This window comes from Peromyscus leucopus, chromosome 6, assembly GCF_004664715.2.
Source record: "Peromyscus leucopus breed LL Stock chromosome 6, UCI_PerLeu_2.1, whole genome shotgun sequence".
NCBI classification, from domain to species: Eukaryota; Metazoa; Chordata; class Mammalia; order Rodentia; family Cricetidae; genus Peromyscus; species Peromyscus leucopus.
This window is the reverse complement of record NC_051068.1, coordinates 57,846,856-57,870,343: the sequence shown is the minus strand read 5'-3', so window position 1 is coordinate 57,870,343 and position 23,488 is coordinate 57,846,856. Positions and strand designations below refer to the sequence as shown.

General features: G+C 36.3%; 1 protein-coding gene across 1 annotated transcript in view; it reads left to right on the top strand.

The window, feature by feature from the left end:
- Positions 1-23,144, top strand: part of Glrb (glycine receptor beta) — a 71,985-nt gene extending 48,841 nt beyond the window's left edge. Inside the window, exons 5-10 of the mRNA XM_028880126.2 lie at positions 2,918-3,147; positions 3,253-3,335; positions 5,016-5,156; positions 9,951-10,103; positions 14,105-14,397; positions 20,749-23,144. Coding sequence (XP_028735959.1) covers positions 2,918-3,147; positions 3,253-3,335; positions 5,016-5,156; positions 9,951-10,103; positions 14,105-14,397; positions 20,749-21,045 — 1,197 coding nt within the window. The 3' untranslated portion in view covers positions 21,046-23,144. The remainder of the gene's footprint in view (positions 1-2,917; positions 3,148-3,252; positions 3,336-5,015; positions 5,157-9,950; positions 10,104-14,104; positions 14,398-20,748) is intronic.
- Positions 23,145-23,488: the final 344 nt, after the last annotated feature.

Below are 23,488 nucleotides of genomic sequence, written 5' to 3'. Positions count from 1 at the left end.
TGGATCCTGCTTAAGAATGCATTGTCTGTAATAGTACAGTGAATACATACTGAGTTTATGAGTTTAAATACATAATGATGTGATGGTGTCCCTTTTCAAGGCACAGCAGTTCAAGAATGTGATTAAAATCATCTTTGAACGTATAACTTTATAATGTCAAAGATTTGGGCAGATCATGTCAGGGATGGTAAAAAATTTGAAATGGAATGTCTGTGAATGCTCAATATGATCTCAAGTTGAATCACACCATGTGCTTAGGTAAATTACAATGATCAAAATTTTATGAGAAATTGACTTAGTGTGAGATATATTGCTCTTGAAGAAGAAGTCATGAATGACTGTGTGGAGTAGATACAAAGATTTGTTAGGAGCATCGTTGTCTCTGGAAGCTTGGAGTTGTCACAGTTGTGTAGCAAATAATCATTTAATTTCCATTAGACTTATATATGCATGCAGATACATGCAGGTGTATGTGAGCAAGTGAATGTGTGTGCTCACATATGCATGTGTGCCTCTGTGCTAATGTAGTAATGTAGCACATTGTACTGCCAGTCTTTGTATTCTGAATGACAAGGCTCCTTTACTCCATCTGGGTCAAAGTTCATTTGGTTAAAAGAGTCTTCCCTTTTCAGTACTGCTACTGTAAGGTCAGGTGTTTAGACACGTGTAGACATGTTCATATAATCCTTAGCTGGCTTGACATGGCACTTCTTAGCAATCGGCATATGATTTTTAAGATTTAATTTATATGTTGAATTTTGAAATCATTTTTTGGTGCCAATTCACATTGACATGGTACAGTGTGATATTTCAGTATGTTTATAGAACACACAGTGGTCATTTATATGAAGCTGGCATACCTATTATGTCAGTTTGTTACAACTTTTTACAAACATCCAGTGGCAGTTGCTGATAGAGATGAGTTGACGACATGGTACTTCCCCAAGCTGTAGTTAACCTAGGTAAGTTCACAGTTAGTCAGTGTCTTACCCTTCTCCAAATACTGAATAGAATCTGAGTACAGAAACAAACTGATTAGAAGAGTAAAGTTCCTGTTTTTTTTTTTTTTTTTTTTTCTGGAATGTAGCTGAAGATTTCCTGTGTCCTGGCCTGCCGGTGGTTGGGACAAATCTCTCCCACTCGCATCCACCATGTAAACACACAGAGGCTTACATTAAATAAAATGGCTCAGCCATTAGCTCAGGCCTACTACTGATGAGCTCCTACACTTAAACTCAGCCCATTTCTGTCGATCTATATGTTACCACATTTTCCATGGCTTTACCTGTGTGCCATTACATGATGCTCCCTGATGGTGGGCTGGTGTGTCCCTGACTAAGCCTTCCTCTTCCCAGAATTATCCTTGTCTGCTTATCCCACCTATACATCCTGCCTGGCTACTGGCCAATTAGCATTTTATTAAACCAGTGTACAAAAGAATTATTCCAAAGCACTGGAGTTCATGCTTACAGCTTATGTTTTAAAATATTTGTATATGCATAAAGCATATATATATCTATACCTTGTAGAGAGGCATTGGTTTTAGTTTTTAATAAAAGTGATCTATCACTTCTTTCTATTTCTTTAGCTGGATTTAGAATTTAAGTTCACTAGTCAGTTCATTATCCAAAAGGCTTTGGAAGGATAAAATATGAACTTTGAATTATGACTATAAAGAAGGTCTTGAAACCCAATATAACTTATGCCTTGAATACTGTGGTATACATCCTGAGTATAGTAGATGAAGTGAAAGTCACCAACGGTGAATTTTAGTGTACACTGATGGTCCACTTTGTGCCAGAACTTTATCTCCCCCACCCTTTTTCCTCTCTTTTTTCCCTCTCTCATTTTTTAAATAGGATCTCACTCTATAGCACTGGTTAGCTTGGAACTCATTATGTAACCTCCTCAACGAGTCTCTGCCTCCCAAGCTCTGGGATTACAAGTATACACTACTGTTTCTAGTCAGAGAGCCATACTCATTGGCAAATATAAAATACTTTAGGTGATCCCATATGGTTTCTTTGTTTATATATTTTTAGTATTAAATGCCAACAAAATTTGATTCTTACAATTTTGTGGAACTGAAGTTTCTGAACATGAACTAATAACTGACTAAACTATTTCACTATTTACGTAAATGAAGGATAAATTGAGATTATAAATTTTGTATCCATTTTGGTCTGTTTCAAATAGTCCAAATATCATTTTACTATGTGCTTCAGGCTCTATAATAGCTCACATGAGTGAATAGTTATGAACTGATTTCTCTAAACATCAGAAGAATATATATCAGTCCTCTGAATATGAGTTCTGTATATGTGTTCATTCTTGTGCAAATGGGTTTTTGACCAAAAAATGCGTATTACACAGGACATGTTCAGACTTTTGTTTCTTTTCACTATTCCATAAACTATACTTTATAACAACTCTTCATGTAGCATTTGCATAGTATTAAGTGTTACAACTAATAGTTTAAATGTATATAAGATTGCATAGGCTATATGCAATTTTATATAGAGATTCTGACATCCACATGAAATCTTGGAATCAGTTACTAGTATCAAGGCACAATGGTGTGTGTAGAGTTATTGCGTGTATATATGTAGTCACGTATGTTCACCATTTTATTTTTAGCTTTTCTAGTTAACAAAAGACAAATAGAAGTGTTTTTCCTCTGATTCTTATCTATTCTTAGTTTTACCCTACCTTGGGAGCAGGGAGAATAACTGAAATCTTTAGAATTTCTCATGTTTAGGTAATGCTATCACCCAGCCAAGTAGAGTTATTTGTTTGCTACTAACAGTAAAATTACTTTTGTTGTTAAAATATCTATAAACATACACATATCGTGCATTTATTTATTTATTTTTAAGCAACTAAGTATATCAGTATGCAACACGCTTTTTTCCTCCAGGACTATAGAGTTAACATTTTTTTGAGGCAGAAATGGAACGACCCCAGGCTCAAGCTCCCTAGTGACTTCAGAGGTTCAGATGCACTGACAGTAGATCCCACAATGTACAAGTGCTTGTGGAAGCCTGACTTATTCTTTGCAAATGAAAAAAGTGCCAATTTTCATGATGTAACCCAAGAAAACATCCTATTGTTTATTTTTCGTGATGGAGACGTCCTTGTGAGCATGAGGTATCCTTTTATATTTACTTCCTGTATATTTGTATTTTATTTTCAAATCAGTATGCCACAGAAAAGTATATTCAATGATTCCAATTTCTCTGCTTTTGACTTCAGGTTGTCTATTACTCTTTCATGCCCTTTGGACTTAACTCTGTTTCCCATGGATACACAACGCTGCAAGATGCAACTTGAGAGCTGTATGTAAATGAGGCCATAATTATTTTGGGAATGAAATACTTATATCTAGGCAATATATTCTATTATTGTGCTATATAACTGTGAAAGCCATAATGCTTTGGTCTTACTAATACCATACTAATTATGATAATCTTGTAAAGACTAATCCTTCTGTTGTAGTTGGCTTTTTAGCAAGTTGATATTTGTCACTTTACTTCTTATTCTGAAGGCTAGACTTATTTGGATAAGTAATGCAGAAAATATACACAAAATTATGGTCTTCTAACAAAAGAATTTCTCTGATGTTAATATTTTAATAGTTAGAATATTAATAGTTTTCTAATTTTAGAAAACATTTTTGAAATACATGTAAGGCCAACCAAGTGCATTTCCTATGGAAGTACAGAAAAATTATTTTTTACAAATTGCATATTTTGTGTTCCTATGATTGTATTTTTCAGTTTATAAAAGACATACTAAATGTTATTAATTGTAATTTTCTATAAAAATATTAATTAATTTTCTCTGATGATTGTCTTTAGAAAATAATAAGTCACAAACCTTGAGAAATAAATACTGATATCATAAGGAATCTTAACATGGATGCTTAAAGATTAAGCTATTTCTATGAATAACTGTGTATGTTTGTTAGATTATATGGTATTTAGTGGTTATTTGTTGTTTTCTTAATGCACTAAAACAAATTCTAACTTTTAATATTTGTTTCTTTCTAACAATGAGGTTATGTTTTTGTAAGTCTATGCAATGTTTTAGTACCATATATATGCACACACACACACATACATACACACACACATACACACACACACACACACATATATATATATATCAGAATTTAAATAAGTCCATATTTACTCAGTGCACTCATTTGATACACTGTATAGGATTTTAGAAACTGAAGGTGTTTGAGATCCAGTGGTAGGTTGTTCTAGGATATAGTCCTGAGTTTTACCCACATATCCTAAATCCAGGCCGTGAACTCTTGGTTAGTTTAATGAAGCTATAATAATGTTCACTTGGAACACAACCACTGCTCTTTCGTCTTGGTGAAATTCCTTCAAGGAACATTGTAGTGATTTATTTAAAACCATACCTGTTTTAAAACTTTAGGTTTGTTTAATTTTATTTGTTTTGTCTCATTTTGAATTTTTCTTTAAAATTTTGTTTTATTTTGGTGCAGGGAGAGGTTATCAGGGCAGAGGGTGGATGTAAGGGGACTGGGAGAAATGTGAGGTTGGAATGCATGATGTGAAATCCACAAAGAATCAATAAAAGTTAAAAACAAAGTTTAGAGCAAAAAAAGAAAACCTTTAGGTACATCCTGCTTTTTTGTCAATGGACATATGCAGAGAGCTTGAATCTTATTTGTCAGCTTTTTGTTGATAGCAGTTAGGAGTGCTGACACAGAGAGGAGATCTTTTATACATGATGACCTAGGAATGCATCAGATGTTGATGATTATTTAACCTTATTCCTTCTGTATAATGATGACGTGTTATTCTTTGTTGAGATATTGTGCATGGCCATAGATTAAATTGCTGTGACTTTTAAATTATAATTCCATAACCATAGGTCATGCTTTTTTTTTTACCTTTTCTATGTTTAATATGGATTAGCAAAATAATTAGAAATCATTGATAAGCATATTTCAATCTAACATGCTCATGTATTTACTATAGTTGGTTATACAACCGATGATTTGAGATTCATCTGGCAGTCAGGAGATCCTGTTCAGCTGGAAAAAATTGCTTTACCTCAGTTTGATATTAAAAAGGAAGATATCGAATATGGCAACTGTACAAAATACTACAAGGGCACTGGTAAGTGATGTCTTAAAAAATAAAACTAACTTGGGTCTCAAGGTTTTGTTTTAGACTTAATATAGACTAAGGAACCAATAGAGGAGAGATGACTGAAAATGAGCTAATTGTAAGAAGTGTATCCTCATAACCACGTGTCAAAAGCTTTTCCACAACCACACTCACTTAAGAAGTTTGGTCTTATAATTATAGAATAGATCTGCTTTTCTCCATGTAATTCTGTTGGTAAGAAGTTGTCAATATGTCATTATAGTTATGAAATATTGTAATGAATATAGTCATGAAACAAACTAGTCCAGGTAATGGTTTTCTTAGATGTTGCCAAGTTTTGACAAGATTTTCTTTGGCACTAAGCATTTAATATGGCACAGTATAATCTATCTGTGTTCATCCATTGTCTTCTGAGCAGTTTTATTTACATGGCAATTTGTCTGGCTTGTTAATTTTAAAAATCACTGAACTTTGTGTACATGAGAGGCAATAAGAGTGTGAGATAACTGAACATCTGTGAATATTCCCTGTATAGTGTTATTTGTCTAGGTCATGCCATAACCAATTTTGAAAAGCAAAACAAATTAACCTTAGTCATTAAATTACATTGAACTTTTGAAGGAAGTACAAAAGTCATTCCTTTACTCTCATAACATATAGTATTCAGCCCTGGGATCTGCATTATCAGCTGTAGGTCACTGAGGCGGTTTGGTAGTATTAATAAATTCACTTAACAATATGGAATTAAACGATACAAAAACTTAATTGTACCATTATTAGCAATGATCAGTTCAACTTGTAAGCTGCCTACAATTCCGTATTGGAAAGCAAGTCATGACAAAGGTACTCAGAAGTAGATAGGAGCTAAGTTATGTTTTTGTAAGCATTTATATTATATGAAAGTCTGCTATTATGATATCAACAAGGGAAAACACATTAAAATGAGAGTGAACCTAGCAAGTTGCATATACACAGTCCTACAATAAATATATGCAAGACTAGGAAGTTTGGTGGTAAACATAATTTATTTTTTTATTGTTGTTGACTTATTCTGATGTTGAATATCAAATACATTGATAAGATTATATACTTTTATTGTAGAACTTAAAGTAAAATATAAAATATATCATAAATAAAATAGTAAATAGTTACTGAATTTAAATGTAAAAAAATGGAAAGTTCTTTATTTCTTAGAAGGAAATAAAGACATGTGCTGCAAAGAAACACCTTAGAGCAGTGGTCCTCAACCTTCCTCATGCTTTGATCCTCTAACACGGTTCCTCATGCTGTAGTGACCCCAATCATAAAACTGGTTTTGTTGCTACTTCATAGCTGCAATGATTCTACTGTTACGAATTAGAATATAAATATCTATGTTTTCTAATGGTCTTAGATGACCTCTGTGAAAGGGTGGTTTGATCCCCAAAGGGTTCAAAACCTACAGGTTGAGAAGTGCTGATTTAGAGGAATGCTCTAGAGATCCTGTGAAGGTCTTTGAGAGGTATTTTCGTTTCTTTATTTTTTTATTTTATTTTATAATTTAATTTAATTTTACATATCAGTCACAGATTCACCTGTCCTCCCTCCTCCGCCGCTCCCCCTGCCCTCCCCCCCAGACCTTACAAAATCCTATTAGCTACAGTAGACAGCATGGGGTTGTATCTAACATACTTCGGGCATTTACCACGTTTCAGATTCTTTATCAATATTTATATAAATCAGAAGAAAAACATATTACTGTTTGGATAATATTTGTGAAACTTGATAAAATTCAATAGCTCAAAATACATGTGATACTAAACATACATACTTGTATAAAAGTATGTATACATATATATGTATGTATACAGTCATGGCAAAACTTTAATTTGTAAAGAAATTCTGACTTGGCATTACCTTTACTGAAATTATGTTGTTCCATGACTAACAGATAGTGAAGGTGAGGAATATGGGAACACAAAATGAAAATAGTTAAACTGGGCTCCTAAGTGAATAATGAAAGAAAATGACACAGGAAATAGAGAGTAAATTGAAATTTCTAAATGCACATTTATATCAATTAACTGCCCACCTGCCTCTCATAAATATAACAGACTAGAGAAAGATCAAAAAAGATCAAGAAATGTTTCTCATAAAAGTTTATGAAGCAAATCACTGTAATACCCAACATGCATTTTACTGCTAGATGTATTGACAGCTCATGAGGTCCCCTAGTGAGTGCCTTTATGAAAGTACATGGTGGAACTATGCTTTAAAACACATGACATGCAGCATTTAGTCAGGCAATCTTTAAACAGAGTGAGGTGAAATTTAAATTTTTAAAGTTATACTATTTTAAGTCACACTGCTTTATAGTGACTATATACTATATTACTATATATACTATACATGTAATGACTGGAGAAGCTTCATACACACACACACACACACACACACACACACACACACACACACACACACACACATAATTTGCTTAGAGGTACATACATATGCGTTTTCTTCTTTTCATATGCAGCAGGTGAATGAAAAAGTTACCTGCATAATTTACACTGTTGCAAAGCAAGGTATTTTGAGCACTATATTTTAGGAAGCACTGTGAGCCTTTTTAATTCAATTACTTTTAAGTATGAAATAGTTCTTGTTCTTATGAAAGTTTGTGTTTTTGAAGTATTGCAAATGATCATTGGCTAGAAGCATATGTTTTTGTTATTGGGGAGGAAGTTAAAATGGGTGATGGGATAGAGAAGGGGACATTTTATTCACTTTTCCCCCTCTTCCTATGGAATCTGTGAACAATATACTATATAGCTTTTGTTTAATGAGACTAAAATTAGAAAGTTACATGTCTTATTTCCGATGTATTAGTTAACATTTGTTTCTATTCCTACCCACTAGTTGTTTTTGTTCTATATTGATGTTATCACCTTTCCAATCTTCCTGAGACAGCATTAGGTATAATCATAATATGAGCAGAATTATTTTCTCATGTAACTTAAGACGATTGTGAATATCCTTTTTAAGTCAAAATTTAAGGCTCTATTGTATGGAAATCTTGCCAAATAGATAGCAAGATTATTTTAGTGAGTGTAACATGCTTGTTTTTCCTAATTAAGGTGACTAGGTAAATATTTTTTAAGCGATAAGGCAGTGGGACATAAATTATCCTTCTATCCATAATTATTTTACTTATGGTTTGTTCGTTTGTCTCAACATTTGAAAATAATTATGCACAGTGTCAACTAAAAACAACTGGAGGGTTTTTAACCTATGGTATTTATACATAATCTTACTTTTATTCAATTGTAAATGCCATTTTTATCTAAATAAATTATTTTCATTGGGTGTGGAGGTGCATGCTTGTAATTCCAGAACACTCAGGCAGAAGGATCACAAGTTTGAGGTTAGCTGGGCTAAACAGAGTGACTAGCTCAAAACAATTAAGCCTTTCAAACAATAGACATTATATATAAACTGTTAACCAAAAGCACAAAAATATTTGAAAAACAATCCTCCACATTGAAGTAGGTTTGCTTTTCAAATGGAGTATTGTCAGAACTCCCTGACCTTCCTCCCACAAGACAACAAAAGCCATCATCAGGCCAGGCTGCCAATACTCATGAGTAAATTTTGGGACTAGTTAGTGTTTGGAAGTTCTAGAATGATATTCTGCATTTGTCCCAGCATAAGGAAATAAAAATCCTTTTCCCAGGTAGAAATTTGTAAGCTTTGGCATGCAGGAGGAAAGAGGGTAAAGAGATGCCATCTTCCCTGTGGTGATATTTTATTTGTATGTTAATAAATAAAGCTTGCCTGGAGGTTGGGGGTGGGGGAAGGCCAGCCATTTTAAGTAAACAAGGAGAAAGGCAGCACACACCCTTAATCCCTTAACTGGTAGGATCTCTGTGTGTTCAAGGTCACACTAGGTAACAGAGCCAAGCATGGTGACACACACCTTTAATCCCAGTATCAGCCATAGAGACCGGGAGGTTAGTACAGATAGACAAAAAGTGACAGAGCTGTATAAGAAGAGGAAATGAGGTAGCTGGGCTAAAATAGCCAATGAGAAGGCAGAACAGCAAGGCAATAAAGGCGTGGGTAGACAGGAAGTAACTCGCATTTGGAAGCTTCAGAGTTGGTGAGGTAAGGTTGGCTGGTGACTTTTCCTATTTCTCTGATCTAAGGCTTTCACCCCTATATTTGGCTCCATGTTTTTTGTTTAATGAGACCATTTAGAAATTCGTCTACACTTCACACTTCACAGCCTTGTACAGTCACTAGAAGTTTTTGTCCTTGGTCTCCCTTGGTCTCTGCTTACTTGAATGCTTACCTAAAATTCTCAGGGTTCCCTATGCCCCTGAGCTCTTGCAGACTGGCACCTTTTTCCAGAATGTGGCTCACATGTCTGAAAGTTAGGCCGACAAGATGCAATCTAAGAGTGTTTCCTCTTAGAATTAACCTGCTGCCTTAACTCAGGCCTCATGTCTCACAGGCAGGCGAACGTTCTGTGCTAATGCCACTGTGGAGGGAAAGTTGAAGGCTTGCAGACTCCCACACAGATTTAAAGCCTAGACCTGCCTCAGAGCAACATGTGAGCTCTGCTCCTCAGTATCATGGTGAGGTGGTGGAGGTCAGGAAAGCATGCCCCACCCCCTTTATAAAATGTCGCCAACTAAAGAAGAACCCTTTGCAGTGTTTCCTTTCTGAAATTTCCAGGGGTAGAAGTGTTCTGTGCCTTGCAGGTCTTTATGGCGTGATTCCGTGTGGGTATAACCCTTGTACCTGTTGCTTCTCTGCCTTTGACAGGCTACTACACTTGCGTGGAGGTCATCTTCACCCTGCGAAGACAGGTTGGATTTTACATGATGGGTGTTTATGCACCAACCCTGCTGATTGTCGTCCTTTCCTGGCTCTCTTTCTGGATCAACCCTGATGCCAGTGCTGCCAGGGTGCCCCTGGGTAAGCCTCCCTGCTTCTCTGCCACCATGACAGAGGGGCCTGGATGAGCATCCTACCCTGAAAATGTGAGGCTCCAAATGTTCCAAATGCAATAAGTAGAAAATTGCACATCTTTTCACTTACGGGAGAGCATAGTAAAAATAGCATGTATTAAAAACGAGTCAACTATCCTCAGGCTTCCTGTTTAAGGTGTACGTGGATATGAAATACATATGAGTGTTTTTGGACTTGGGTTCCATCCTTAAGACATCATATAAAATATATACAAATAATTCAAAGTGTAAAACCTCTGAAATTGGAAGCATTTGTGGTCAAAGCATTTCAAAAAAAGGGATACTAAACTGTACCCTTATATGCTGAGTGCATTACCAACTACTTTGAAACAGGGAGTTTAGAAGTGATGACTGCCTGTTATTTTGAGGGAGGCTTCCTTCAGTATTTGACACACGCTGATCTATATTTTCTCAGTGTTTATGCAATTAAGTTTTTATTTTCCTGTTCTGAGAATTTTTCAGGAGTTGATTTATTCTATGTTTCCAGTAAGTACTTATTGACTGGATATATTCATGCACCACTAAAATATGAAATCTTCAGTAATGCCAAAGTTCAAAACAAATAATCATTTTGGTGGAAATTATTCTGAATAATGTGCTTCTAAGGCTCAGAGGAGATGAAATCATGCACTACTTACTTCATATTTCATCAGTAATGGCTGCATGCGTGATGGTGTGTACCACATAACCTACACATATAGCAGGCTTTCCCATATAGATCTGTGTAGATACACTATGATATTCACACAATGACAAGGCCACTTGATGATACATTTTGTCCAAGTATATTTTCATCTTTAAATGGCATCTCAGTGTCATAAGATGCTCTATTATTAAGAAAATCACTAGATAGGGCCATTCAAGTGTTGTTTCTCTGTAGCTGTTTCTCCAGGTCCTGCCAAATCCCCGCAGTCCAGCAGCCCACTTATAAAATAAACACACAGATGCTTTTTTTTTTTTTTGGTTTTTTCGAGACAGGGTTTCTCTGTGTAGCTTTGCGCCTTTCCTGGAACTCACTTGGTAGCCCAGGCTGGCCTCGAACTCACAAAGATCCACCTGCCTCTGCCTCCCGAGTGCTGGGATTAAAGGCGTGCGCCACCACTTTAACAGATGCTTATATTATTTAAACCGTTTGGCCCAATGGCTCAGGCTTCTAGCTAGCTGTTCTTATATCTTAAATTAACCCATTTCTATTAATCTATAAGTTGCCACATGGCTCGTAGCTTACTGGTATCTTAACATCTTCTCATGGCGGTGGCTGGCAGCATCTCTCTGTCTCAGCCTTCCACTTCCCAGACCACTCCTCTCTCTTTGTCCTGCCTATACTTCCTGTCTGACTACTGGCCAATCAGTGTTTTATTTATTAATCAGTCATCCACAGTATTTCTCTTTCCTTTTAATTTTCATGTGCTACAAGTTTTTATTTTCAAGACTGGTGATAAACACGACTATCCAGTTATTTGAAAATTGCATTTGTTTAAATATTCATAGGTATTTGCTCCAGCTAGAGGTGAAAGGCCAGTGGTAAAGAACATGCCTTGTGCCAGGCGGCAGTGGCGCACGCCTTTAATCCCAGCACTCAGGAGGGAGGCAGAGCCAGGCGGGTCTCTGTAAGTTCAAGACCAGCCTGGTCTACAGAGCAAGATCCAGGACAGGCACCAAAACTACACAGAGAATCCCTGTCTCGAAAAACAAAAAAAACAAAAAAAGAACATGCCTTGCATATGTGTAATCTTGGGTTACATCCAAAGTAACCTGTGTTTTCCCTTCATGAAACAGTGTTTTGTGAGAAAATAAGCAAGAACTCTTTCTGTAAAGAAAGTAGGTAAATGTCAAAATATAAACATTAGTGCCATCAGAATGTGTGTAGGAATGTTTGAGAATTTTCCATTTTGTGTGCTTTGTGAATCTCACCAGGACCTCACCGTAAAAAAAGCTCTGGTATACATGGCCTCCCAAGTGATGGCCTGCTACGTTTAGGTTTTATTTTTACTTCAAAAAGCTTTTGTGTATATCTCATTCTGAAATTATTGAAGGGAATTGATGAAATGCCAAGTTTTACACACACACATATGTATATCCTAGAAGTTATGTACATGTAATGTTTAATATATATAATAAATATGCACTACATTTAGTATTAATATTAGTGTTATATTTGTATATGTAATAGTATATATCTATATTCATTACAGTTACTAACTATATATTCTGATATAGCTGACAAGGCACTTTTGGATATTTAAAATGTATTTGTTTTGTGGTAACTATTTGTTGGGTACCAAGAAGATGATAATATAGTCATAAAAATGAATAGCAATTGTTAGTAAGATAGATTAAAAACATCTTAGCTCTAATGCATTTATATTTCCTTGCAAGGAAGCAGACACCAAATAAGTATGATATATAATATAGTGATTTAAGGGAGAGCAAGTGCTTGTCAGATAAAAACCTTTAGAAGAGATAGTTCAGACTAAATAAAGAAAGTGGAGGAATGAAATCAATTCGTGTTGTTACTAGGAGAGAGGAAAACATGGACTTGAGTCTTGATCATTAGTAATAGTAAAGCCTGGACATCTCTTAGTGCTCTCTGTTGTTAAGGTTTTTACCCAAATAAAACAGGAAGCTCTTGAAGGCTTTTTATGATTAAACGCCGATTTTTTTGTTTGTTTGTTTTTGTTTTTTTTTTTTATTTTTCGAGGCAGGGTTTCTCTGTGTAGCTTTGTGCCTTTTCCTGGAACTCACTTGGTAGCCCAGGCTGGCCTCAAACTCACAGAGATCCACCTGGCTCTGCCTCCCGAGTGGGGTTAAAGGCGTAAGCCACCACCGCCCGGCTAGATGCCAATTTTGATCAGTTATAACTTTAATCATTGCCCAATTTACTGTGAACTGACTGATGAGGGAAAGGTAGAAACAAGGAGAGAGCAGTTAGGAGGTTGCTCATGGGCACAACTGACAGTCATTTAGGGCAATCAATGATAGCATTCTAGATTTTCATGTTAATATTCTACTTAGAGGTAAAAAAAAAACATTGAGAGCTATGCTAACTCCTTAACGTACAACTCACAAATATTTTGCCTGAAATAGTTAGACACCAATCAAATAATTGTTCCAAAAGGTGGTGAGGTTCTAAGGAAAACAATAACAAAAATAACAAAGAAACAACAACGAATAGGTGGACTCACTGTGCCCACTGTGGCTGATTGTATCTCTCTGATGACATCACTGGAGGTTTCTTTAGTCATAGTGTGTTCTGTGTCTATGCCAGCAAGTTATATTTCACCACATCCCTCCTGATGATAGGAAGAGAGGAAGAGTGACAAAGAGATGAGAAACACACCTGTAATTGCACCAATTCATCTTTTGTGTTCCATGATTACCTAAATTGGTATACATTATATAAACTCAATTACCTTATGTTGATTACATGTGTGTTTATGTAGAATGCTGGTTTTCCATCTGAAGTTAGTATTGCCTATAGCATTTCTTTTGTATTCCTTTTCTGAGATTTTCTTCTGAAATGAGCAGGAAGGCTCTAGTCTTGTTCATGGGTGAACATTCCTCCTACAAATAAAAATCTCTCTTTAAAAAAAGTTGCAAAGTCAAACAACCAGTCTAATCACAATACTTTGTCATTCCCTCAGAGACACTGTTGAATGATTCCTGATATCACTGATCCTCAAATAAGGTTCACATTGTGCTTCCAAACCTTGGTTTAAATTTACTTATTTTTAAAATGATACTTATTTACAAACATTTTCCAAACACAATTACTACTTCACAGAGTACCATATATATTTTGTTTGTCTTAGATCTGTACAGACACTTAAGGGTTTCATCCTGTCTATTGACAGTCATCAGAGAGTAATTTTAGTGAATGACCAATGGGACCAACGGCTGTAAAGCGATTCACAGATATAACACATCTGATTCTCCGTCTGTTGCTAGGCATCTTCTCAGTGCTCAGTTTGGCCTCAGAGTGCACCACACTTGCAGCGGAGCTTCCCAAAGTGTCCTACGTGAAGGCGCTGGATGTGTGGCTCATTGCCTGTCTGCTCTTCGGGTTTGCTTCCCTGGTGGAGTATGCTGTTGTCCAGGTGATGTTGAACAATCCCAAAAGGGTTGAAGCCGAAAAGGCCAGAATTGCCAAGGCTGAGCAAGCAGATGGGAAAGGTGGAAATGCAGCAAAGAAGAATACTGTGAATGGAACAGGGACTCCTGTTCATATCAGCACTTTGCAGGTAAGACTGAAATCAACCATGGAAGTGATTGGGTCACCCATCCTCTTCTGTGCCAGGAAAGAGACACTGTGAGAGAGAAACGGTGGGACTGGCATTTATTTTCTATAGGTGAAAAGAAACTGAGTTCAGCATATGTTTTTGGAAGTGTTTACAGAAAACACATAAGACATGTCAAGACTACCTAGGAAAATCTGGTATCTTAACAATTTGAAAACTTTCCACTGAGTTTAAAATCACAGCTGCACTTTGGTGCTCATCACTGAATGGGGAGATGTTCTCAAAATGTATGCTTCTTTATTGGTCCTCATTTGAAAAGCTTTAGTAAGAAGCTGCGGGACTTATGGGGCTGAACAGGCCTTTATCCAGCTGAGACTTGAAGAGTCATGCTGTTGGCTGGTGACTCTCATTTTCCCACTGAGTTAGGCAGCTTCCCATAGTTTGTCAGCTATAGCTAGATGGCTGGCCCTCAGGGAATCTCTACACACTGTTAAGGGTCTGTCTAGCCCAGCCATCATGGCTAAAGAAGAACAGGATAGGCTTTCTCCCCTTAGCCCTGACTTGTCACATATCATGGGCATAAGAGCAACTGGCTGCTTAACAAATTAACTGTGTGCACTCACCCACGGAGTCCTGCTTGATGTTCACTCTTTAGAAGAAAAGTCAGCCAGAAGGCCATTTATGTGGAGCACAAGGCTATAGACTCTACAGGAGACCAATAGCTCTAGCCATCCCACAGCTGTGAACACTGCCTATTCTGTTCATGTTCTGGCCCCATGGGGCACTATGCGCTGACTCCCACTGCCCTCCTACCTGGAATTCTAGAAAACATGCTACACATGGAATTTTTGGAAAGAATAGCAAACTAATTCTTCCTATTTTGCATATCTGTGGCTGTTTTTGTTTTGCCCCTTTTTGTCTTTTTAACTCAGTGCACTAATTTTCAAAGCTTGAAACCCCAACGCTCTGCCTATCCATAGCTTCCACATTGAGAGAAGCTTCTTTATGCCATATGACCTTTTTATGCTGTATCACTGCTCCTGAAGGAGAAATGCTTCATCAATGCAGTGTCATGACTTAAGTCCTTTGCTGTAACCCCCTCTTCTTCTATGGCCATCAATCATGTCTATAACATATGTGAAACAAGTTTCATGTAGATGGCAGAATTGTACAGACTTTACTCCACCAATCTCTTAAGTTTTAATTGGTTGTATTCAGCTGTTAAATTATTATAATGATTGGTACTTTGAGATCTCCATATTCCTTTGTTTTTACTTCTTATTAATTTTCGTTCTGTTTTCTGCTTCCTATATTAACATGGGATACTGAGAAAGTTGCAGAATTCCATCTTGAACTTTCTATATTTTATGTGTGTGCCTTTATAATGGCTTTAGATATTATATTATGGCTTTAATGGCTGATTAAGGTATTATATTATGAAGACACAACTTATTATGACCTAAAGATTGAATCATCTTACTAGTTTGTTGCTCAGATTGGATAACGTCTTCTTTAGAGTTTCTTGTTCACCAGTCCTTTCCGCTGACTCTGCAGTCCCTCATTTGCTAGTGTGCATGTGTGTATGTATGTGTGTGTACACATGTGTGCATATGTGTGTGTGTATTTACTGTAGTAAATATTCCTTATACCCCAGTGGTCCAAAGTTATATTTCATTGTTTTTTATTTCTACAGAACTCCTTTATTCACCATTTTTTGTAGTGTGCCGGTAAACTCTGTTTTCTACTTTCTGAGAGTGCTTATTTTATTCTTGGTTTCTATGGCTATTCTCTTCGGTTATAGGACTATAGGGTAGCAGTTAGCTTCATTTAGCACCTAACAAGTATGATGCCACTTTCTTCTGCCCCTATGCTTTTCCAGGGGAACTAAACATTCCAATTATTTTTCAGATAGGTAATGAAACTCATCTAGATTTTAATACAATTGCCTTCTTTAGAATTAAAAGGCAGTGTCTTCTAGACCTCACCCTTCTTCGATTCTTCATCTGTTCTTCCTTGCATTCTCCAATTTATCCAGCCATGGTTTGTATAGCTTTTCACTAACTTTTCAGATTCAAACTTCCACTTGTTTAGTATGTGTGTATTTTCTTTATTTTCTTGTGGAAATTCCTATTTCTTACTAAGATAGTCTAGGTTTTCACTGGCATATTGGTAATAGCTCTCTGAAGTGGTTTTTTTTTTTTTTTTTAATCATGGATGCTTTAGTATTTTTCCTGATTTTTTAAGATTTGACATTTATCATTTTTTCTCATTCAGTTTGAGATACTCCCTAGAATGGCTGCCAAATCCCAGACATTTCATATTATGACACTCTGAATCATGTTTAAAGCTCTGTTTTAGTGGTTTTGCCTGTCCTAGCAGGGGCAGGGAGTGTTCTGACACATTACTGCCTTGAGGGAATCCACATCGGTAAGGGAAGGCTCATTTCTCCTACTGGGTAGAGATGGTGGAGGGGGGTGGGTCAGGTTTTTTTGTTTGTTTGTTTGTTTGTTTTGTGTGTGAGTGTGTGTGTGGTCCACAGACACAGCATGTGGGGATCCTGTGATTGCTTGGCTTTCACTCAACTCAGGATTCTAAGGTATCACTCCTGTGTGGAGGAAGACTATCTGTCAGGTTTAATTGCTTGCTACTAGTCTGCACCTAAACAGGTAGTTCACTGTGTTACTGATGTTCAGAAAAGAGACTCCTGGCCATCAATGGACTTGTCTCCCACCATGTCTGTGGGGATGTAGACCTTGTTATTACAGAAAGATGGCAGCTCCCACATCTTTTGTTGGTGTGTCTAGAAAGGATCTTTCTGTATCATTTGACTGGAATAGGTGATAGGTCATTGACTCAACATTTTCTCCATCATTGGGTTGTTCCTTTTTGGCCATTTCTTTAGACAGAGCAGTCTCCCTTGGAGGCTTTTCATATATATATATGAGAGAGAAAGAGAGAGACCACCATCTTCAGCTCCAAATCAGAATCATGTAAGGCAAAAGAAAATGAAAGAGTTTGTTACCATGTGTGACTCCCTGGGTTTAGAAGCTCAGAGTCTGGCCTCTGTCCTGAACTTTTATAGTGGTCCTTATCATGATAGTCTTCTTCCTTCTCCTCCTTTCCTCTTCCCCCTGCCCCTCCCTTCTTTCTTCCTTCTTCCCTTATTACCTTTTCCTTCTTTAAGTATGTCTTCTCCTTTCTAGACCACTATTCATTTCTATGCCTCCAGCTGCTGCTTCTCTTAAAGTCTTTTTAATATAAAACCAGGGTTTCCATGGAACTGAGTGGGAGGAAAAGAAGACGGAGGCTGCTTTCTTCCTGGAACCAAGTCCATTGTGTTCTCCAAACCGTCTGTGTTTACTTCTTCTGCACCTCCCCTGACTCAGATGATTAAAGATGGCTGTCAGGGCACTAGTCTGCTTTTCTTACCTTTCCTCTCTTCACTTTTTTATCTGTCACCCCACTGGTCTATGTTTTCCAGCATGGCCCCGATGTTAGCCTGCTGAGAGCTGTGTTTAGAGGTCAAGGACACCATAAGTGCTTCAACCCTTTGCTTATTTTCATTATGCACCGAGAAAACCTTTTTTTCAGAGAAATTGCAGTTCCCTTTCCCAGCATTTTACCTGAGTCTTTGTTGCCATCCAAGCTTCAGAAGCTCCTGGCACTGAGCAGAGTTAGGGGACTGTAGGATATGCTTCTGCACATTGAGTTTCCTTCAGAAAGACTAAAAAGCTCCTTTGCTCCTGCTGCATGCATTTATTTCTCAATTTCAGAAATGCAAACAGGGGCACTGGGACTCCCACACTGTGGGGAGATATGCACATCGCATCTTGAAACCACAATCGACTGCTATTTAGTTGTCAGTTCTCTGCCAATGTCAAACGTCCTGCCGTTCATCCCTCTGTCTGTGTTGAGCATCCTGCCATTCATCCCCGTCTGTGTTGAGCATCCTGACATTGTCATCCCCCCGTCTATGTTGAGCATCCTGACATTCCATTGTCATCCCCCTGTCTGTGTTGAGCATCCTGACATTGTCATCCTCCTGTCTGTGTTGAGCACCGTGACATTGTCATCCCCCTGTCTGTGTTGAGCATCCTGACATTGTCATCCCCCTGTCTGTGTTGAGCATCCTGACATTGTCATCCTCCTGTCTGTGTTGAGCATCGTGACATTCCATTGTCATCCCCCTGTCTGTGTTGAGCATCGTGACATTCCATTGTCATCCCTCTGTCTGTGTTGAGCATCCTGACATTTCATTGTCATCCCTCTGTCAATAACATGTGATCCCAAATAGGTTATTTTTAATATTCCCAACAAGTTTACAATAATTTATAGCTTGGTAAGTTCATAAATTTGGTACATAGTAACACATGAAATAAAATACAAATAGAAAAATATTAATGCTTACCTTTTGAACTCAGTACTTTTATGAAAAAATACATATGGAATTATGGCTTTAGATTCATAATTCACTTGTTTCAACATATTTTACTTTTCAAAACACAGCAAATTTCCAAGTAATTTCAGTCAGGTGATATGTCACTAATTTTTACTCTAAATAACAAGAGAAGCATAATAAAATTAGAATTATAGAAAACTTAAAGGTTAATTTAAAAAATAATAGTGTGCTTGCTAAGGAATAGTATGACTAACATCACAAAAACTCTAGTCCAGTCTTCAGTAGGAGAGTTTTTAGAAAACATAATTGTGACCCTTATGCAAAATCATGTTTTTTATCTACAGACCTGGCTTTGGGCTCCTCTCCATAAAAACAAAAAGTTGGTGCTGTCTTAGTTAGTTTTCAATATTTTGTCAATTAATGTATCTTATATGTTTTTCTTTCCATTCAATAAAACCTGCTGCACACCCTCTGTTGTTACTACAATTCTTTTCCTAACACTTAGCGCTTGCCTTATGGAATGGTTTTATGAATAAAAGATAAAACAGGCCCCATGCCCACAATTTTCAATAATTTCATAAACAAAAGCTGATGACTGATCATGGGAGCAGTTTCTTTATGGTAAAGATGTGCTTTAAAAATTAGCAATGATTTTGATTCAGTAAAATCTGTCCAAATTGTTTCCTCTGAACATCTTTTTATCATCTATAGAAGATATCTTATCTTCAGTTCTAGATGTTTATACAAAATTATTTGCTTTTACATGAAGCACAAACAAAACCTCTGAGTTTAAATTTGCAAATATTACATTTTTATCAGCAGGTTTTTGTTGTTCTTCCTGGCAGCTTTATCTTTATGCGGCCTCATTTCTGTTATCAGCACTTTGCAGAAGTGACAGTGTATGCCACGAGAGTAAATGAGATTGTGGAAAGAAACAATGGAAAAGTGATGAATTCAGGGTTCGAACAGCCAAATTAGGAATGTGTTGGGCAGGATTACTATCTTACTTATGTGGTTCATTTCCTGACTTATGAAATTGTAGCTGTTGCAGGTGTCATTTTATTATAAAATCTTCTGTCTTGTCATATATGCATTTTATTTAATAATGAGTTCAAAACAACAAAGAAAGTGTGTGTAAAGCCTCTAATTAATGGAACAAAAAAAGAGACCCTCAAACTAGTGGGTGAGCCATGACTTGTTGAAGGAACCTTGAGGATTCTTCATAGGAGGGAACCTGATCATACTCCTCCAGCTGTGTCATCGTGAATCCCTTTTCTAGAACACGTGTGGTACACATGCACTTGTCCTGAACATGAGAGACATGCAAAATGTCACAGAGTTTCCAAGGAATTAAGTGTGGGAGAGTGGCAGCTTCTGGGAATCCTTTTTCATGTGATTGTTAAAATACTGAAGTTATGCTTTCCTGGCTGATGTGATTAGATATTTAAGCAATCTGCACTTTATGTGGCTATGATTCAGAGGCTGACAGTCTCACTGCAGGAAAAAAAGGCTCCATCATTTATTAATCAGCAATTCTGTTCAGAAAAAGGACAGCAAAGATGAAGGTACCAAATTAACACTTAGAATAATGTTTTCTGCAAACACACCCCATATTGGACTAAGGAAAGATTTTTATTTTTTAGTATTTAAATTGAGAAAAGTCTTACAACCCCAATAGTAACCTAAATCAATGTTGATTCATGCTTTATTTCTATCTATAAAACAATTTGAAAAAAAAAGTTCATTCAGTGGTATGAGCCTTGTTATTTGGGCAAAATATCAGAACCTTCTGAAATGCTTAATGATTTCTGAAATGTTTAATTTGTCTGGTGGAATCATCAGTTGACTTTTATCCCTGCTAATGTGTAATATCCGTTTTAAAATATCTTTTTGAAGAGATGTAGGCTTTATGACTCTAAAAATTCTATTACACCATGTTTCATTTCTATGCTTAGGTTGGTGAGACCAGATGCAAAAAAGTTTGTACTTCCAAGTCTGATCTGAGATCCAATGACTTCAGCATTGTTGGAAGCTTACCAAGAGATTTTGAATTATCCAATTATGACTGCTATGGGAAACCCATTGAAGTCAACAATGGACTTGGGAAATCACAGGCTAAGAACAACAAGAAGCCTCCGCCTGCCAAGCCTGTCATCCCTACAGCAGCCAAGCGAATTGACCTTTATGCGAGAGCGCTGTTTCCTTTCTGTTTCTTGTTCTTCAATGTTATATATTGGTCTATATATTTATGATAAACCATTTCCATTTGTATGAAATACAATACCATTTCATTGTGACCAATGCAATTCATAATTGCTGATCTATGAAAACGTTGCATTTTCATAGCAATATATCACATTTTGGATGCCAGTCAATTATAATAAAATACAGCACCTTACTTTTGAATGGCAGCATGATCTTGTAACGTCTCTGCTCCAATCATGAAATAGATAGGTAGATAGATGTATGTATATTGAGCATAGTGCTTTAGGAATCAATGAAAAATAAGCATACTACATAATCTACATAATGTGCTCTTCAGCTACTGTAACTCTGTAACTGCAAATACTTCAGATAACCCTGATGAAAACATGATGTGCACGCTGACTCCTGTTACGGTGACCATTCTAATGTATGTAGTATCTTACATTCCCTTCCTTGTAACTTTCAAAGAAAGCCATCTTACTCTTAAATAATTTTCAATAGTATTATTACAGATTAAGCAAGATTGTATGACATATTGTTTAAAGTTTTTAAGAGAGGTAGATCAGTAACAGTTATGCAGGATCACTGAGAAATAAAATCAAAAATATACATTTATAAAATCAGCTTATTTTTAAGTGTGCTTGTGTTGTCAAAATGCCAGATAACAGATCAGTAAGTGCTTTTGAAGCAAAGAGAAATATGGGATAGTATAAATGCAGACTGAATTCTGGCATCTGATAAAATACATACAAATAAATGATAGATGTATTAATTAAATATTTTGGATAAAATAAATTATTTAATCCACCTTAAAATCTAAATCTATTTTCATGCCTTTCATTTGTTGATATGGAGAGCATTAAGCATAAGCCTTAAGAAGAGTTGCACACATTTCTGATGTGAGCGGAGTGGTGATATGTGGACCCACATCGCTGTCAGACTCTAAGAGGAGCTGTTAACATTAACTTGAACTGAAAAAATTGTAATCAATGAAGGACTTAGCTTGTTTGTTTTATTAAGATGCTTCTGTATTTCAAGTAATAGCCAACTGTTTGGGGGATTCGTTTTTTTAATTTATATGAATGTACTTGGATATGTTAAAAAAACAATGATTTAGTAAATAGCGACTTTTATTTAAATTTTAGACTTCACTTTTTCTTCTTGCTAAACATCTAGACATTGGGGGCTGACTGACTTTATCTTGTTCCTACCTGAAAACAACCCATAAGCCTTGTCTTCTAAGACCCTGTTCTCTAACAGTGTCACAGTGTAACTGTTTATTTCTGTCTCAGCTAAAATTGGAGCTACTAGCAACTAATGTAATATAAACATAAGACCACAAAGTATTTTACATTATTTGGAGCGCTTTTGTTCTTGTTGGTGGTTTGTATGGCCAATTCATAATATAATACATTAAAAATATTATTTGTGCAATTACCATATGCAATTCATTGCGATTTGATTCATTGAAGATTTTTAACTTAAAATATCCTCAATAGTTATGAATTTTTTAAATGGTATATAGACTAATCCTCTGTAGCCTTTCAGTCCAATTTAGTTGTGAAAGCATGACCATCTGAATAATTTTAAAATGTCATGAGTAAAACTGCTAATGAATTTCAGGATTCTACCAAGACCTAGAAAATATTACTTTAATGGGATGACAATAGGGAAAAATACATTGAACATATATCATTTTAAAAAATCTGCTTGTAATGATATTTTCTTATATTTGTTTTTATAAGTTGGTTTTGTATTAGGACCTTTGATCTAGGGTTTTAGAAGACGTCTTATAGTGAAGGCAGTGTCATTATATAGAAATGTATTGGTGAAAGTAGTGAAAATTATTTACTTCATGTATTTTAACGTAATAGTCTCCTAATGTCAGACCATATCTTCAGTCTACAGTCTCTCTCCACTATTTATTTTTGAATTAAATATGTTGATGTTTTATAAGTCACATACATCTGTTTAGGATAGGCACATGGCATTGCTTTCCTTGCCTTTTTCTCTTCTTCCCCTTCCCAAGGTCAGTGTGGTGGGATCCCAACCAAGACCTGATTTTAGGTGTTTCCAACCTCTGTTTGACTTGAATATAAACATATTTTAACATAATAGTATGCAAAATAAATGGTATTTAACCTCACATTATTGGGTTTTTTTTACGTTATATGTATAGGATTCTTTCCAGGTGAAGACATCCTTATAGTCACATATCTAAATTCTGCCTCCTCTTATTAGGCTGACTCATTTTAAATGTGAAAATGAAGTTGCTCTTTTTCTAATACAAAACAGTATTACAATAGTTATTTGTGTATGGATATGACTGTTTATGACAGATGGAGTGAACACAAAGTGAAGTTGCTGACTTGGAAAACAGACGTGTAAAGCTTTGCTTTGCTTCCTCACAAGTTTCTGCTAAAAGATACTAACGCATATTTTTCACCATAACAGGCTCATGCTCTCACAGAGCCAGTTACTACCCAATTC